The following is an 18,887-nucleotide window of genomic DNA, read 5'->3' as shown; positions in this document are numbered from 1 at the left end:
TATTATGGCAAGAACCAATCAGCTAACTAAAGAAAAACGAGTGGCCATCATTACTTTAAGAAATGAAGGTCAGTCAGTCCGGAAAATTGCAAAAACTTTAAATGTGTCCCCAGGCGGAGTCGCAAAAACTATCAAGCGCTACAACGAAACTGGCACACATGAGGACCGACCCAGGAAAGGAAGACCAAGAGTCACCTCTGCTTCTGAGGATAAGTTCACAGCAGCTCAGATCAGAGAGCAGATGAATGCCACACAGAGTTCTAGCAGCAGACCCATCTCTAGAACAACTGTTAAGAGGAGACTGCGCGAATCAGGCCTTCATGGTCAAATAGCTGCTAGGAAACCACTGCTAAGGAGAGGCAACAAGCAGAAGAGATTTGTTTGGGCCAAGAAACACAAGGAATGGACATTAGACCAGTGGAAATCTGTGCTTTGGTCTGACGAGTCCAAATTTGAGATCTTTGGTTCCAACCGCCGTGTCTTTGTGAGACGCAGAAAAGGTGAACGGATGGATTCCACATGCCTGGTTCCCACTGTGAAGCATGGAGGAGGAGGTGTGATGGTGTGGGGGTGTTTTGCTGGTGACACTGTTGGGGATTCATTCAAAATTGAAGGCACACTGAACCAGCATGGCTACCACAGCATCCTGCAGCGACATGCCATCCCATCCGGTTTGCGTTTAGTTGGACAATCATTTATTTTTCAACAGGACAATGACCCCAAACACACCTCCAGGCTGTGTAAGGGCTATTTGACCAAGAAGGAGAGTGATGGAGTGCCTCAGCAGATGACGTGGCCTCCACAGTCACCGGACCTGAACCCAATCGAGATGATTTGGGGTGAGCTGGACCGCAGAGTGAAGGCAAAGGGGCCAACAAGTGCTAAACACCTCTGGGAACTCCTTCAAGACTGTTGGAAAACCATTTCAGGTGACTACCTCTTGAAGCTCATGGAGAGAATGCCAAGAGTGTGCAAAGCAGTAATCAGAGCAAAGGGTGGATATTTTGAAGAAACTAGAATATAAAACATGTTTTCAGTTATTTCACCTTTTTTTGTTAAGTACATAACTCCACATGTGTTCATTCATAGTTTTGATGCCTTCAGTGAGAATCTACAATGTAAATAGTCATGAAAATAAAGAAAACGCATTGAATGAGAAGGTGTGTCCAAACTTTTGGCCTGTACTGTATATATTAATATCTGACAGTATACATGTGTGATAATAATCATATGTATATAATAACAGTAGAAGTATGACTAATGACTAATGATAATGGCAGCAGCAGCAGGAGGCATCAGGCAGGACCACGGCAGCAGCACAACCACACACGTCACACTGTCCAGGCACCGCTGCGATATGAGTTAATCTGAGAGACAGTGGAGCACAAAGGCTCCGGAGAAGAAGCCGAGTTAGTGACATCCAGAATGGCCGAGTTAGCAAGATGCAGTAATAGGATACAAGAGAGAGAGAGAGAGAGAGAAGGAGAGAAGGTGTCCGGTGTATTATAGGGGGGTCCTCCGGCAGACTAGGGGCTGGTACAAGGCAAGCCTGAGCCAGCCCTAACTATAAGCTTTATCAAAGAGGAAAGTCTTAAGTCTAGTCTTAAATGTGGAGACAGTGTCTGCCTCCTGGACCGCAACAGGAAGATGATTCCACAGAAGAGGAGCCTGATAGCTAAAGGCTCTGGCTCCTGATCTACTTTTGGAGACTTTAGGGACCACGAGTAACCCTGCGTTCTCAGAGCGCAGAGTTCTGGTGGGATAATAAGGCACTATGAGCTCTCTAAGATATGACTGAGCTTGACCATTTAGAGCTTTATAAGTTAACAGTAGGATTTTAAATTCAATTCTGGATTTTACATGGAGCCAGTGCAGAGAAGCTAAAACAGGAGAAATACAATCTTGTTTCTTAGTTCCTGTTAGTACACACGCTGCTGCATTCTGAATTAGCTGGAGAGTTTTTAAGGACTTACTAGAGCTACCTGATAATAGAGAGTTACAGTAATCCAGCCTTGAGGTAACAAAAGCGTGAATTCAGCAGCTGTTACAGCGAAAAAGATCACTGTACGCTATCTGCCCACTACCAGTGCTGGAGCAAGCTCATTTGGTGCCCTAGAGAAGTTTCCTCTACCCACACTCAACCCCCCATTTAAATTTTTTTTAAAAAAAGTATATCATTTTCTTTTATGTTTGATTTTTTTGAATGTCTCCTTCCTCTTGGTGACACCCTGTCATTAACAAAATTAGCTAGTGTTTGGTCCAAAGATTAACCTCAGAGTTGGTGAGACCAAAAGAGAGCTAAAAGACAAGTGAGTGTTAGATTTGCCAGGTGGTCAGAAACATGACTCCAGATGAATGCTAATGTCAGTATTTGCTGTGTGATCAGACATGTTTACTGTATTAAGTTTATAAAGTAATATGTCGGTGTTGTTTTTACAATTTGTTGTGCTGCCCCCAAGTGGCCAAAAAGTATTACTGCAGATTTAAACACTTCATGACTAATGATAATAACAATGCATGTTGAATGAATGAACCTCATTATCTATTGCAAATACTGTCAAAACTATTACTACTACAGAACTAGTGTCTTAAAATCAGAAATGTCATTTTTTCTACAGCTACAACTAATTCTACTTTTAACATGACTTTATTGACACATATAAATGCTGCTCAGCCTTTGTCACATAAATTAAAAGTGACGTATGTCTTAATTCCTATTTAAAAGAAGGCTTCACTGTCTCGTATGAACAGGTATAGTGCGTGCATCAAGCCTATTCCCCATCCTTAGTAACGTTCTGCTGATGTTGGGTGGCCTGTGTGTTGGGGTTGGACGCGTCTACAACAACAAGAACAACATCCTGCTCAGCGCTGGCATTCTGTTTGTGGCTGCAGGTAGGATGAGACTGACAGCACGCTACAGATAAACACACAGACTGGTGCAACAAAAAATAAATAGATTCTGTGCAGTGCCAGAGACAGAAAGAAGGAGAAGACAGACACAACACAAGAGGGTCTCCCTTTGGTGGCTGTGTTTCATGTCTTTCTTTTCAAGTTACCTCAACTTTTCCTTTATTTGTTGTGTTTTTACACAACACAACAAATAAAGCACAGATATCCATAACACTTGTAGCACACCTTTCCTTCCCCTTGAATCTGTTGTTTCTCTCTAATTGGTGGTGATAAATAATTCTGTGTGAATGTGCAAAGAAGCATGACAGAAGGTGACAATGTGCAGGAAAGGTGTGACTGTTCAAGTTGTATTTTGTTGACAATACCTCATTGTTTCATTAGGGGATTCTATCACTCATTAAGGAATAGAGCTAACTTGTGAAGATGATTTTCTCAGGTGATGTGCTGAAGATATACTATAGGTGTAGAGTGTGTGTGAGCCTCTGGATAAACACTGTGCTGTAGTGTCATCTGTCGGCTTTATCATCCACTTATATGCTTAAACTTTAACATCCGTATGCTTTTTGCTCTCTCCTTGTCTCACCTCTCTTCTCCTCAGGCCTGAGCAACATCATCGGCATCATCGTCTACATCTCCAGCAACGCCGGAGATCCCAGTGACAAGAAAGACGAGGACAAGAAGAACCACTACAACTACGGCTGGTCCTTTTACTTTGGCGCCCTCTCCTTCATCGTGGCCGAAGCAGTGGGCGTCCTCGCGGTCAACATATATATCGAGAAAAACAAAGAGACACGCTTCCGAGCCCGGCGTGACTTCATCAAGACCACCTCCTCCTCTTCGCCATACTCACGCATCCCAAGTTACCGTTACAGACGAAGGCGCTCACGCTCCAGTTCAAGGTCGAGTGACCCGTCCCGCGACCCCTCTCCAGTGGGGATGAAGATCGGTGGAGGAAGTGGTGGAGCAGGAGGAGGAGGAGGAGGGTTGGGGATGGGTTTGCCAATGGGGGATATATCTCTGTACGCCCTCAGTAGGGACCCTCTGAAGGGCGGAAGTGCGACTGCAGGGCCCTACAGTCCAGAGAGGGACTCTGGGTTTTTACAAGTCCACAACTGCTTTCAGAAGGATGTGAAAGATGGAGTGAACAGGAGGACCACGCCGGTATGAGGTCAGGAGTGTATAGCTGTGTAAAACAATAGGCTTTATGGAGCACATTAGATATTGTACAGCTGATGAGAAAGGACAACTCCTCCCCGGGGCTGTTCAGGCAGCGGCAATGTTGAAAGGTCAGGCCTCAAAATTGTTTTTCCGTTGCGTCCCTCTGTGACAGAAAAGTGCCAATCTGTGTTGCATTTGGAGGAAGAGGGAAGGTGATATCAGAACAACTTTTTACGATATCTAAAATGTGACTGCAGACTGTTTGTAGCAACATTTGAAGAGTTTAATTCTAAAATGTGATACCCACCATGTGTGAGTGACTTCTCCTCCTCCTCCTGAAAAATATCATATATCTTCGGGTATTCTTTAAAAGATAATTGCTTGATTAAAGAATTAAGCTTTTATAGACTTGATGCTCAATATAATACAGATTCTGAATATTGAACTTCAGGTAATGATGTTTTGTATAGCATTTTGGAAAAGAACGTATTTCTTTTATTCTGAGACAAAAAGATGTTTGTCTCCAAAGTTGTTTGCTCAAATGAAGTGATTCATGTGATTGTTTGAGTATTATTGTATTGTATTTGTTTGTAACTTAACACAACTGGTGCTAACTTAATCTGTACACCTTTGATAGTCTTAAGCCTTCTCAACTGCCATTTAAATACTCCTACTGTATCTCAATAACCTCTCTCTTAAGCTTGTGTGAGTCAGGTGGTAAATATGTGTGCTGCGGTATGTGAAATGTGTGTTATTGCTCTGAGACACTGCCACGCTATGACACGTATGGATTTCTGTAGATATATAGCGACAAAAATAAACAAGGCACACAGTAATGTCAGTACATTCCAGTATGCTGTGTGATATATCGGTGTAAACATTGTTTGTACAGACTGTGCCGTTTGCTCTCCATTCGCTCAGGGACGATGTATGGACACAAATGAATCTTTCTCAATTTTAGAGATGTAGAGCTTATCACAAGAGAGAACAAATATGTTTCAGTTGTTTTCCTTATCTAAGCCAGACAGACTGTTACTGTGTGTAAAAACAGAGGTGAGATCACGCTGTGTGTGTTGCTGTTAATTAACATGTGTCTGTTCTGCCTTTGTGTTAAGAGGGTTTTTGATATATTTGTAGTCTATGCGGAACTTCTATTCAAAGTATTTCTGTAGTCTTATTGCCCCATATCAATTTGTTGTCATTATAATTTCAAAGGAATTGAAAGTTTGTGTTACGTGACGTCTTAAATTTGACAGCTGTCTTTGCATGACATTGAAAAATGGCATTATTATGGCAATGGATGGCTACATCTGTACACATATCCAGTTAATCTCTTGATCTGTTCGGGGGTTAAAGGGTGAGTTTGGCATTTTTCAGCTTGGTCCCTGTTTTTACATGTTTATGTGTCTAAGTGGCTAATGGGAACAATTTTTGAAATTGGTCCAGTATTGAGTGAGAGCACTGCAGCCAGCAGCCGTGAAACAGAATGCAATGTAACCACTTGGGGGCAATTATGCACTGTGAATTTATGCTCAATCACAGTGCTTGTTTTTGCCTCTGACAGGCTCAGATTATTATTCTAAGTGTCTGAGAATATTGTTGAAAGGATTCCTTACAGAGATAGACCTTTTTGTGAAAGAGTAAGATCCTTTTTGTTAACCAGAAACAGCCTCAGTTTGCTATCATTAAACCCAACAGACCACATTTAAATATATAGTAATTTTAGTGAGTAGAGAGCTAGAATATTTTCACATTTAACTGAGTTAATTAAGGGTTTATTTCAACCAAACCAGAGTTAGTGATGTTGGACTAGTGGAAAGACAAAGTAAGATGGCTTTTGTGATTTTATTTTGTTTTTGTCTACTTTTGATAAAGTGTGTCTTACATTTTTAAAATGATCGTTTATTTAAATGGAGTCTGGTGGGTCTGGTGATGGTGATTTCAGGGCTGTTTCTCATTAAATAAACAGGATTTTATCCTTGATAAAAAGCTTCTATCTCTGTAGGGTAATTTCCATAATGCTGTTGGACACGTATATGAAAAATCTGAGCTCATCAGTGGCATAAACAAGCACATTTAGAAGATATAAACTGACCGTATGAACATGCCCTTAGTGTTTAGACTTAGACATAAATGGGAAAATAGGATCCAGCTAAGTCCAAATTTATCCTTTAGTGCAAAAAGTTGTTTTCTTTTTTGTATGTTAACAAGAAAGTAATGACAATAAAAGAAACTGAACAACAGCAACATGAAACAGAAAATACATTTTGTCACATTACAGTGAAAAAGGAGACACGGGGGGAACAGGACAGATGACAGTCATTTTACATGCAATAAACAAATTGTGTTACATGGTTTGATTTTGTTGTGCAAGGTTTCTGTGATTTCGTCTAGAGTGGAGTGTTCTGTTGACAAATTGAGCCAGTGTTATATGATCGTTTAGCCGCAGTTAATGCTATTAGTGTTGTGTGACATTAAGTGCAGAGAGGTTACCCAGGGGTGACGTGGTTGGACTCATGGGGATGCTGAGGCAGAATATCTGGGATAGCTTGCTTTTGACCTCCGACCAGTAAGATCAAAGCGTGCAGAGTGTGATGGCATCTGTTGCATGTGGACAGTTAGGGCATTTTGTAGTACCAGAGAATCCCACGAGGAAGAGTTGTCTTAGCCCTGTGAAGAACCTTTGTTGCATTAATTGGAAAGTGTTGGAAAATGTCTTGTCGCATTCTACTTTGTCAATTTTGGGATTTTTGTGTGTTAAGTTCTGATATCAATGTAGGTACTGATACAGTGTTTTTGTGATGAGAAAAAATAAACATATATATACATTTTGGGGGGCCTTCAGTGACTTTAATTATGGATGGGTGTATCATTATGGAAATACTGATGTTTAGGTTCTCCCTCTTTCAGCTGGTCAAAGGTCATGAACAAGCCACCACTGAATAGGTGCCCCACCCAGGCTGACACCTCCCCTCTGCTTCCATGCTGTGAAGAACAAAAATAACCCTACCCCTGAACCTGACCCTGACCCTGACCCCCGGTCAGGACTCTTTCCATTCAGCCACATGCTCTGACTTTCATTACATCACATTAAATACCAGCTATCCTAAATAGTGACTGCTGAGGCTCAACTAATTACACTTAACTTCAGTTTTAGACTTGCTTGTGGTTTAATGCGAAAATATGAACGAAGAATTGGTCCACTGCGTTTGTTTTTCTCTATAGAGGAAGTATTTAGCTAATGACGCGGGGCTGATGGGCCTGCTAGGCTCTGCTATGAAACTGTGTGGCAGACAGTCAGGCAACCACAGGGTGTTAAAGGAAATCGGCATCAGCCAACTTAATGCTTGACTGAACTAACAGGCTCCCAAATGCTCATCCAGACTTCAAAAAGCTTGTCTCCTTGTCTCCGAACAAAAGCCGGAGCAAAGCAAGCGTTGTGTGTGTGTGTGTGTGTGTGTGTGTGTGTGTGTGTGTGTGGAGGGTTAGTAAAAGTTCAAATTACTCATTCTTGGTATAGTACATGCTCGACTGGGTCCCATGTCAGCTCCATGGTTTGTTTCCCAGTTGAATATTTTTAGCAGCAGTTGGAATTGGCTTAATTTGGTCGTTGGTTAGTGAATCAGTGTCACGGCGGTTGCCATGCGTACTTAAATGACAGTGCCATGAGAGGGCATGTAGTTTGTGTGAAATCTCTCTCCCAGCTACTATTGTCATTCAAGTCACTGACATGGACAAGGGGAAGCCTCGAATTAGAATTGACTTATTTTCATTCTGCGTGTGTCTGATGTATCTTTGTCATGCCAAACCAGTCTGATGACCTTGTTTTCCATTCCAGCCCTGAATTTGAGCAATTCCTCTTCACCCCTGTCCTCTGTCCATCACCCAGGCTGTTAAGCCCCATGCATTTGAATGCCATGGACCCTCACTGGTATTTTCATCCACAATATAGCTGCGCCTCCACTCCCTCCTGTCGTGTGCCAGCAAAATGTCTCCTCCAGTAATTGAGAGGAAAATGGCAGGGTCACCTCTCCACGCAGTCACAGAAGTAGCCAACGTGCTTGTTAGCATCGGTACCTTGCTGTGCAGGTCGGATAAAATAACGCTTTGGGATCTCAACTCAGGTTCTGCCTTTGTAACTTGATTTGCTGGCATGACAAATGGTTCAGCACCCTTCATGGTTCACACTTAAGCTATGTTTATACTGAACCTGATACACCCGACGCCATAACAAAACATTTACAGCCAGCAATGATTTCTTTAAAAAGCACTTTAACAGCTGTAATTTTAGTCGAAGATATTTTGAATTTAATTATAGGTCATATGTCTCCTCTTGTAGGAGGAATGATTTGTGCTCATTGCTGAACAATATAATTACAAGTACAATTTGCAGGTGTAAGTGTTACAACAATTCATTACAAATCTGGCATACATTTGTATAAAACAGAGCCATTAACCTGACATTAGATTTTCTGTCATTAAATAATGACTTGTTTACCTCATTTTAAGCCCTCTTGAAGATATTTGTGCACACAGAGATAAGATCTTCATCAAACACAGGACAAAAACAACATATTTTTCTTTTCTAAAACCACAGTGTCTGACTAGTATAATGTCATTAACTGTCGCCAGTGGTGAGAGCAACATTGAACACCATGTTGCTGCTTGGAGAGCCATTTTATTCATTCATATGAGGGAATAACTGTTAAGATGTTAATTTAATATTTTGAGATCTTCACACTGTTTATTTGCACACCATCTATTTAGAGGTGACAGGATGGATGTTAAAGCCCGATGTGATTTCCTCCTGAGTGATCCCATCTCCGCAGGCAGCGCCCTCTCCTCCCTTTGAAAATTTAAAGTGGCTGAGATTTCTCCCAGCAGGTGGGCTTGATTCCTCGCTCCCTGTTGATATATTGGTGTCATACTGTCGATCCAGGAACCGCAGGTGTCCATTACCATTACCATGACATCTGTCACTGTGCTAAGACTGGATTTAGCCGGCAGAAGTTAGAGCTTAACCTTTTTTTATCCGCTGTGGCACATGAAAAACAGCAGACCGTCATGGCTGTAATTTGCAATGTTTGCAGAAATGCAGCATATCCGAGAACAAGCAGAAATCACCTGCTTTAAACCTGTGAATATGACCTAATAAGCTCTTTCAATACGTTTGACAGGAGGTGAGAATAAGTCCTCAGGTGACATGATGACACAATGACAAGATGTCTTCTCCCCAGTAAACATTAACAAGGTTAAAAATATGAGGGCAATTAAATAAATCACTGGTGTGCATCAGTGTTTTTTTTTTTTTAGATTGGTTGAAAAAATCTGCCTTTTTAAAATGGGTCGGGATTTGACAGCTAAGCCATACATAATGTGGAATATTATCCAGCAAAGAGAAATGTTCTCCCCTCATCCTAAAATGGCCCTAAATCAATACTACCGTACTTCCTTGTTTTAAAGCGGTACAGTGAAGCAGCAGTGTTGTGTGTGTGTTTGGCAAACCTCACCCCAAAAGCTCCTGTACTTTCAGAAAATACTACCCTCTAATCAGGGACTTTTTGGGAGGTAAAAAGTAGTCATTTAGATCCTGGTCCCAGCAGCCAAAATGCAATGAGATCTTGATCATGGGGAAAGTTCCTGGGGCTCATGATATCAGGAGAATCAGATGGTTATAATGAAGGATTTCAAAATGGTGGTGAAAAAAGAATCAGAATTTTAAAGTCATAGCTGTGAGATTGGTACAGAAAGATTTTTGGTGTGTTCTTTTAGTTGTTTTATCTTTAATTGTGCTTCATACACCTTCAACCCTCTATGGTCTGCGTGTCTGTTTCAGCTGAGGGCTTGTATTATGGGTGAAATGGCAACATATATAATTAATGTATATTATACGATACAACAGAGCCTGTAAATACAAAGTGTCTAATTATTTCCATGAAAGGTTTGTAATGTATCATTTTGCTGATAAATTACTCTGAAATAAAAAAAGAGTGACTGGAAATTGAACATCTGTTTGATTTTTCTTTCAAGACAAAGTTTGCTCACTGTGTTTTATCAAGTTTATGAAGTAAGTCCTTTGTATATTTTAAGCACATTCATTAACATTTACACTTACTGTGATTATGGATATGTTTGTTTTGTTGTTGTGGTAACTGGTCAGGCAAGCCAAGTGTATTTGTATTGGCCAAAGCAACCCTTATTAACCCTGACGCTACAACAGCACACGTCTCTAAGAAGAAAAGGAAAAACACCAACAAACTCTGAGAACATGGGATAAAAGATTGGGTACAATTTAAGGTCGTATAGTAGCTGCAGCGGAAACTAGTTGGTGGTTGGATGATTGCCATTCCCCTGTGCTCCATTATGTTCACATTGAGATAACACATGACAGCAAAATTCATACTTCCCACTCAACGCAATAAGGATTAACCCAAGACAACAGTAGACAACAGCAACGGTAGTTAATCCAGGTCCCTCATTTATCAAGACGTCATTTGAAAGACAGCAACTAAAAATTCTACTTTTCCACACACAATCAGTAACTTCAAAGTGAACATTGCACTCCTCCTTCGCTGCTACAGAAAGTGAACTTTTGGTAAATGAGGTTGTCACACAGTGTCGAGGATTAAAAAATACTCAAGAAAAAAAAAACACATGGCCCAGCAGCAGGCGGAGGCTGCTGTACACAATGTTACGTCTTCATTAACAGCTGGCAAAACAAGATCTTCTAAGCAGCCACCTGTTGCTCTTATTTATGAAGTTGTATAGATAAACATCCTGCATCAAAGAAGGTTAATCATTTTAGGAGCCACAATCAATGTCTTATTGCTTTCTTTGATTATTGCAAATAAACGGCAGCTCACTTCAATATAAATTGTCAGTTTCAGTCAGTAAGTGTGTTTGAAGCTAAACTTGACAATGAGCAGCGTCCAGATTGTCTTACAGGAGCCTTCATAGATTAATTATGCAAAACTTGATTAATTCGCTTTTCTTTCTGCTGTCTTGGTGGATGCAATTAATTCAGCTGGACAGCGACTACACCACCAAATTACAAATCCATTCAGCAACACGTACTTGGCACACAGACTGGGCTTGTATGCAGTGTGCAGAAATAAGAGACCGTGAATGTACAAGTCTAAAGCTTGCCTGGACCTGCATCACCACATTCTACCAAAGCTGGTTTACGTCAGCAGAGACCAAAAATGACCGCAAAGTGATTTAAAATACACATTAACTTTCCCAGAAAGTGATCAATGACTCTTCTGACCGTTACATTAGGGTGTTATTCCTGCAATTGAGACACAGTCACAGTAAGCCGTAATCAATGTCGCCTTGTGTCCTCTGTGATTACAATCAATAGAGTTTAGTGGTTCAGGCTCTGTCCACACCATTAGCCCGCAGGATGAGGTTTCCATGGAAGATGATTAAGAGCCAGAAGCTTCCCCGAGGACTCAGACCTACACTTGAAGCTCCAGTGCAGCCATCTCAATGTAACAAAGGTCAGAGGTGGGAGCAGCCAGTGCCTGTGAGGTCAGGGGTCGTTGCTCCTTTGGAAGTCGTTATGTCAGTGTCATCATTTAAAATGATGGTGAAAGTGTGAAGAACTGGATTGATTAGAGGTTCAGTTTAGATTGTGTATCTGGTGAGTCATCCAGGCCGGTGATGATGTGTGACTCCCGTACATATGTCCATATGTCACAGACTCTCAGTAATGTCTGTTATCCAACAACTGATTGACTGCAAACAACAACTGGTGCAGCCCGTTAGATGTGTAAACAGTGTTGCAGAAAACAGATCATATTCCTGCACTATATTTCGTATATCATTGAATGTTTGTTTTTTTCACAGACACTTATCAACATGAATTATGTGTATTTATGTAACAATTACAGTTTACATTTACTAAACCTGTAATTAATAGTCTTTCTTCTTCTTCTTCTTCTTCTTCTTCTTCTTCTTATTATTATATTAAATGTTTAGTCTCAAAAATGTCATAAAATAGTGAATAAAGCCTGAGCCAAATCTGACATGTTCCTGTTACTCATTGCTTACAACAGCTTATGAACAAAAACTCAAACAACTCAATTTAATATATTTGAGTTTGCCCCTCAACTTCACCTCACATGAACTTTAGCTTGTTAAACGTTCAGGAATACACCAGCCATAAACCAAGCTTACATCGCCTTTAGGAGGCACGACTCTTAAAACCAAAATAGATAGGTATATGGGCAGTAAAGATATTTTGATCAGGCACAAGTACAAAACCAAGGTAATTGCGGTTCACAGTGGTGTCCTACATGCCAAGAATAGTTCAAAGGAAGTAAGGGATAATTTTAGCCTATTCCAGTTCATACAGGGTGAGGGGCAGGATGCACCCTGTACAGGTCACTCTAGCTGGATAACACATACAGTATGGGGAGTCATCAATTCACCTATGGACACCTATGCGGATACATTACATATAGCCTGATAGTCAGACTGAACTTCATTTTACTTCATAAATCCTGAAAAAAAAGATGTCTGTAATGATTCAGTGGGGAGGTGACAGCACTGCAACTTTTGTATGATAAAGTTGTCAACTCATGAGCGTTAAAGAAGAATCTGAGACATAATTTTAATAGCTAATGAGAGTAAAATATGGCATCCTGGTCAGTTTCCCTTGGCATCTGATTTTGAGGTTCAAGTCACTCGTTAGCGTATGTATGAGACAAAGAAAGTCTGTGCACGGAATTGTTGGGAGTGGTGAATGAATCAAACAAACACAGTACTTTTACATCTCATGTGAAACCAGTGGTCCAAGACTGAGTTTTTAACTTACATCCATAAGTTAAGTTATATTACAGATGTATCTTTTTTAAGAAAGTATTTTTCTTGCTTAAACCTAAAGTAGTTTTGGTGTCTAAGCTAAGTTTCCTGTCAACACAGAAGTTTATTTTGACACTATGCATGTAAGAAGCGGAAATGGTTGCAGAAATTGGCATGTTTAAAAACTGACACTGGAGGGGAACTGAGAGCATCATAGTCCGAAGCACAGGGCGATTGACCAAGCTGTAATATCTGACAAGTTGTGAGTGAGAATATGTTGTATATTACATATTACATATGACATAGCTTAATTGGCTCAAGACAGCTTTCCAGTGGAGACCTTAAGGCATCACAGAACAACACATTCTCACTCTGGCCTCATTACATATCACTGCTTGGGCGTTAACGTTCCACATCTACATATGATGTGCAAGATAGCCTGGCTGTGTCTGCTTCTGACATTCTGGGATGCCGTGTCTACTTCAGCATGTTACATGCATTCTGTCCTTTCAAAATACACTACTGTTTTCACAGGGTATGTAGAGTTTGCATATAGTCTCTTTCAAAATAAAAGTACAATGTCGGTACAACATCGTGAATTGACTTTTTTTTTCCTTCAACAACAAATGCATGTGGTTACAATTAGTCAACACACACACACACTTGGTTAGGTTGAGGCAACAAAAGTAAATGGTTGGGTTGAGGTAAAACAACAGTTTGGCTTTACATTCATAAGGGTAGGGAACACTGGCCTCCCAGATGAAGGCAGGGCTGTTGCAACTGGCAAACTAGGCAATTGCCTAGGGCCCCGAGCTGGAAGGGGGCCCCCAGAGACGGCTGACATTGGTCCATATCAATGACAATCTGATGGAACCCCTATAGACAGTGCAACAACGACAACACGTTGGAATCACCCCTAATGGGGCCCCCTACTAGCTGCTGCTTGTGAGTGGCAGTGGAAGTAGGGTGACCAGCACAGCATTTCTGTCTCTTTTCACACGTCACGCAAATTGACACCATGTCCCGCATGATTGGTTGCCACCCATGCTAGCATTGTTGGAGTACCCTAGTACTACGTTACCTCACGGTACCACTACTGTGGGATAAGTTCGAAGTCCAATTGCAAGAGGGTGAGTGTCCATGCGCCGTCCAATAACGGCGCACGCTGGCCACCTGGCACTCAATATGCTGCTGCAGTGGTTTGTATCCAGTGATATTTCAGGCATTAGCTGAGCTATTGAGTATCTTTAAGCAGTGAAAGTTACTATTTATTTCTTTTTACTTGTAGGTTAGATTTGTTTATATATGCTACAGTGATTTGTTTTCCACAGAGCTCTACGGTGCGAGCATTTTACTCGCATTTGCGACTAAAAATAGTTTTGTGCAAGCAAAACAAATCATTCAGGAGCACGCTGTGCAAGTACAGATTTCAACCAGCAGCAGAAACTAAAGGCGAATACTGCTGGATGTGGGTTAAACGGGGTCACAGACACTGTATTCCTGTCAAATACGACGCAAGATAAGGGCTTACCGGTGACGGAGAAGTCCGGCTCCAGGTCGGACTTGTGGGGGGGGTGTCTTGAAGGTGAAGGTCGGTGTTTGTTGGACCCATCCGCCACCCATCCGTCCCACCCTACTTGGACTTTCACCCCCGCCGCATTTCTCCCTGACGCCTGGCCACATGTCATGTTGATGTAAAAGGACAGCGTTTTTCATTGGGGTCTAACATGGAAGCTACTGCCCAAGCGCCAGTATTTGACAACTTCGCAGTGACAGGGGTTGCACAAACCTGCGCAATCAAACATGTTTTGAATATTTACACTTTACTTTCATTACATGTTATTATATAAAATACCAATGTGGAAGTTAAAAAAACAAAACTGGAAAAACTGCTGAAATAATAACCCAAATGTCCATTAGATTTGAAATGTGACTGCCTGGTTGGATGAATGATAACAGACACGCTGGGTGGCCACAATGTTTATATAATTCCAATAAACTGGACTTGTTTAAAACCTGACGGCTCCTGTTTGCAATGTGCTGTGGAATCTACTGTAAATCTTCCGCTAGGGGAGTCTTCATGTTATCATATCTCAGCGGGTAAGATGGTGAGTGAAATGGGATCACTGCCCATAGTGGCCAAACCCACAAAAATGGAGAAGTTGTTGAATCACCAATGGCAATAGGAGGGAAAAAGAGATTTAAAGTAGAATGGTGTTATTTGATTGAGGATCTGTGGAGAGGAACTACTACAATGCTTTCTGGGACACAAGTGGGCGAGTGTAGCTGGTGGTAACGGCTGACAGATCCCTCAGCAGGAGGCTACACTCATACATATGTTAGCTTGTCGTGTGTGTGTGTGTGTGTGTGTGTGTGTGTGTGTGTGTGTGTGTGTGTGTGTGTGTGTAGGTTTGCAGTGATTTCTCAAGTTTTACTTTGTTGCCGTTACAACTTTTTCACTTTCACTGGTGCCTGTGCTCATGCAGAGGGGGAAGTGGGTCACAATTCTTTTAAAGAAACTCAAAGTGGGCCAAGGCTTAAAAAAGATAAACAGAGACATACCACCGTGATTTACTGTAGGGGAGTTATCAAAGGGTTTAGCACACCTTTTTACGCTGTTCTAAGGGTCTCATTTTTCTCCACTTATGTTCCAGCCCTGCTTTGAGAGAAGAATGTGCCTCTTCACATATATATGCTCTTCATCTTTTACGTGACGGTATACAGAGTGCATTTCAAAGTATTTAAGGAAAAGTCCAAGACCTTTGAAGGTACAACTTTTGTTGATCTAGGACTATTTTGTTGTATTGGGGAATTTTGGTATGTTTTTCTTTCAGCTGAACAAATCCTAGATGACAGGATGTGCCAGTAAGACATGTGCGATGTAGCAGTTAGATTTAGAACTAACTCATCTCTAGTAAGCATCATGGAGTGAGTGAAGGAGTGTAAAGGGTGACGGCTAGTTTGTCACCATTTTGCACCAACTGCAAACACTGTGCTCTGTTATTGCCATCACAACAGCCCAGGAACAGCAGACATGTTGACTTGTCGCTGTAGGAAAAACCTAGGAATAAGACAAACAATGGCTTTGTTATATTCAAGTGTTCCAGTGACAGTGAGCAAGCGTGCACAATACCAGGGACCCTGAAATGAAGACAGCTAAATAGAATTCAGATATCATTCATTTCATTATTTACACCTGTACTTTTCTGCCTGTTATTTCTACTGTGAAAAAGGCCTTCTGAAATTATTAGCTGCTGTGTAAAATACAGCAGAATGGAACAGGTTCAAGCACTTTGCTGAAGCACAAGGCAGACAGGCAGTGAATCTTACAAGAAGTGAGCCATAAAAATGTCTAACTATGAACTCTTCTCTTTAAAGTTAATGTCTATAATAGCAAAAATTCCTTGGCAGTACATTTTAAGTACCCTTATATCATGTCTGACTTGTGTTTTCATTATTAATCCTCAATGCAGTGGACTGAAGGGACTCTATGGTTACTTCAACGTGTAAAGGTTGTCAGGGTACAGTTCTCAACATGGAACCGGGGGTCTGCCCATTGGTCCGACATCTCATTGTTCCAACCATATCAAACCCATTGTTCCGAAGTCCCATTGTTCCGAAATCATCATGATGCCCTGTGGTTAAGGTCTTGTTAGGTTTAGGCACAAAAACCATTTGGTTAGGGTTCAGAAAAGATCATGGTGTGGGTTAAAATGAAAAAGAAAGTGGCAAACACATAAGCCGTGAGCCTGCTCCGCCTCAAGCCTTTCCCAGCTGACCCAGAGCCGGTGGGCACTTGTGTCTCGACCAGTATCCTACTTTTGTTGCGTTGCTGATCCTCTGTGGTACACAAATACAGTAATAATCACATATCGGAACAACGTGACATCGGACTAATGAGAGGTCAGAACAATGAGAGGTCAAAACAATGCTACGGCACTGGAGGCAGCTGATCCAGCGGCTAGCAGCTAACGGTGCTAACTCCGTAAACAGCGCTAAACAATGGCAACAGTGCTGACAGAGCAAACTTTGTGAACCACAGGGGAACTGGAGAGTGGGTGCTACAACGCTGCCCCAGTATCAGTCGTAACCACCATATGAGCGCAGTGCAAAGCGCTGTGCATGCACTAACATACATGCACAGCTGGACCAACTGACCACAACAAACCCCAAAAGAGCTCTGATTACAAACACACACAGAAGTAGCATGACTTTATTTCAGGTCCCCAAAAGGTGTATTGAACTTTGAAGCCAATTTTACATAGTGGCCAAAACCTGTAATTCAGTCAGGACCACTTTTGTCAAAGAAAACTTCATTTCCATTTGCAATATTATTTTTGGTGGTATGGCTCTGTTCTGGGGCCTCTCTACCTTTCATCGGGCCTGTGCAGAAAGCCTAAGTCAGAGAGACCACACCTCTCTGCCCTTCCATGCACAAATAAAGAAAGCCTAAGGCAGAGAGAGCAAACCTCCCTGCCCTTCCATGCACCTACATGGAAAGCCTAAGGCAGGGAGAGCAGCAGCAAAGACCCCGGGGGAACAGAACAGAGCAGCATCAATGACAAACAGAAATTACATTAATAAGTCAGACACAATATGAAAAAGGAGGAGCTGGGGTGGAGGCAGATTGCAAATTGGCTTGCAGAGGAAGCAGAGACAGTAGGCAGGCCAGAGCAGTTTAAATAGGGTGCCCTGAATGAGATTCACCAATCGGTTACATAGAAAGGAATGTTTGAGATCAGCTGATGTAGCTGGGATATGAGCTGAGCTTGATATCTTGTCCTGCCTGAACTAACGCTATACTCAGTTTTTAAAATCTGGATCTGTCACATGATGCCATTGGGCCCAAAAAGACTATTTCCCATAGACTAACATTGGGAAAGAAATGTATGTTGGTAAATCAGTTGGAACATTATTTTAACATCACAACCCCTACAAAATTACTCAATTTACTATTGGGCTTTGATCCATTTGGTCCCATAACATTTTGAAAGAGCCACACATTTAAAGCATTCTGTCCCCAGTCAAGTTTGCAAAAGGCTAAACCAGAAGTTAGCCACTCAGCCAGCAAAGTCTCGGGCGCTCTATGGGCTCAGAGACACAGAGGGTAGTTTTATACCTGGGAAGTCAAACGTTTTAGGCTTTAAGTGCCACTGAGCAGCATTCATAGGAATGAATGAGACTTTGCCCAAAATGCAGCTCATTACTCCACTGTATCTTCACATAGCAAATTGTGGTTTGCTGCTGTAACTTCCATACGACAACTTAGTGAACTTTGGGTATCACTTATCAGGTGAGGCAACCTGCGGCTCCAGAGCCACATGCAACTCTTTAGCCCCTCTCTTGTGGCTCTGTGTGGCTTTGACAAAAAAAAAATCAGATGGAAACAATAACTTTTTTTGTACATCATATGTCTGCTGACTTTTCCTCTAAATTTTGCCAAACCTCAATAGCCATTACTAGTCATGAGGCTCTCTTGCCAAGCTAGCAATGGATTTCAAATCCAAAAAAGTAAAAGTCTCGTAAGAAAACAAGGAGTAGCCACCTTGTAGTAAAACTTATTAATGAGTGCTTATTTAGACGGATTAGTAATATTGCTAGGCTAATTTATAGGCCTAATAGGTTGTCTTACCTTCATTATCAGGCTCAAATGTGTTTTGTGGCTCCAGGCAGATTTTTTTTTGGTCAATAATGGCTCTATTCATAGTAAAGGTTGCTGACCCCTGTCCTAGTACAACTTAAAAAATGGGATGTTGCTGAAGGAAAGAAAGAAAGATAAAGCAGTCAGGAGATGAGTGTCTGTACTTATTTCACCTTTTAAAATGTGTGAGATGTTCACACAAGTGAAAAGAAATGTAAAAAAAAAAAAAAAAAAGATCTTACCTTGACACTGTACAGATGACGCATTGTGCAACTCAATAAAGACGCAGTTGCTCTCTGGACAGTAAGACACTTTATAAACACTTCCACTTTCTCCTTGTAAATAGTTTACAGAGACAAATCCACACACTGAG

At 41.5% G+C, this 18,887-nt stretch overlaps 1 protein-coding gene and 1 long non-coding RNA gene across 2 annotated transcripts in view; one reads left to right on the top strand and one right to left on the bottom strand.

The window, feature by feature from the left end:
* Positions 1-9,915, top strand: part of LOC125886278 (voltage-dependent calcium channel gamma-4 subunit-like) — a 22,027-nt gene extending 12,112 nt beyond the window's left edge. The window contains exons 3-4 of the mRNA XM_049572347.1: positions 2,752-2,892; positions 3,509-9,915. Of these exons, the coding sequence (XP_049428304.1) occupies positions 2,752-2,892; positions 3,509-4,077 (710 nt within the window). The 3' untranslated portion in view covers positions 4,078-9,915. The remainder of the gene's footprint in view (positions 1-2,751; positions 2,893-3,508) is intronic.
* LOC125886279 (uncharacterized) overlaps positions 1-18,887 on the bottom strand; it is a 22,214-nt gene extending 3,327 nt beyond the window's left edge. Inside the window, exon 1 of the long non-coding RNA XR_007449019.1 lies at positions 18,757-18,887. This is a non-coding gene — a long non-coding RNA (uncharacterized LOC125886279). The remainder of the gene's footprint in view (positions 1-18,756) is intronic.

The sequence above is a fragment of the Epinephelus fuscoguttatus genome, linkage group LG3, assembly GCF_011397635.1.
Source record: "Epinephelus fuscoguttatus linkage group LG3, E.fuscoguttatus.final_Chr_v1".
Lineage (NCBI taxonomy): Eukaryota > Metazoa > Chordata > Actinopteri > Perciformes > Serranidae > Epinephelus > Epinephelus fuscoguttatus.
This window is presented reverse-complemented; position numbering and strand designations above follow the sequence as displayed.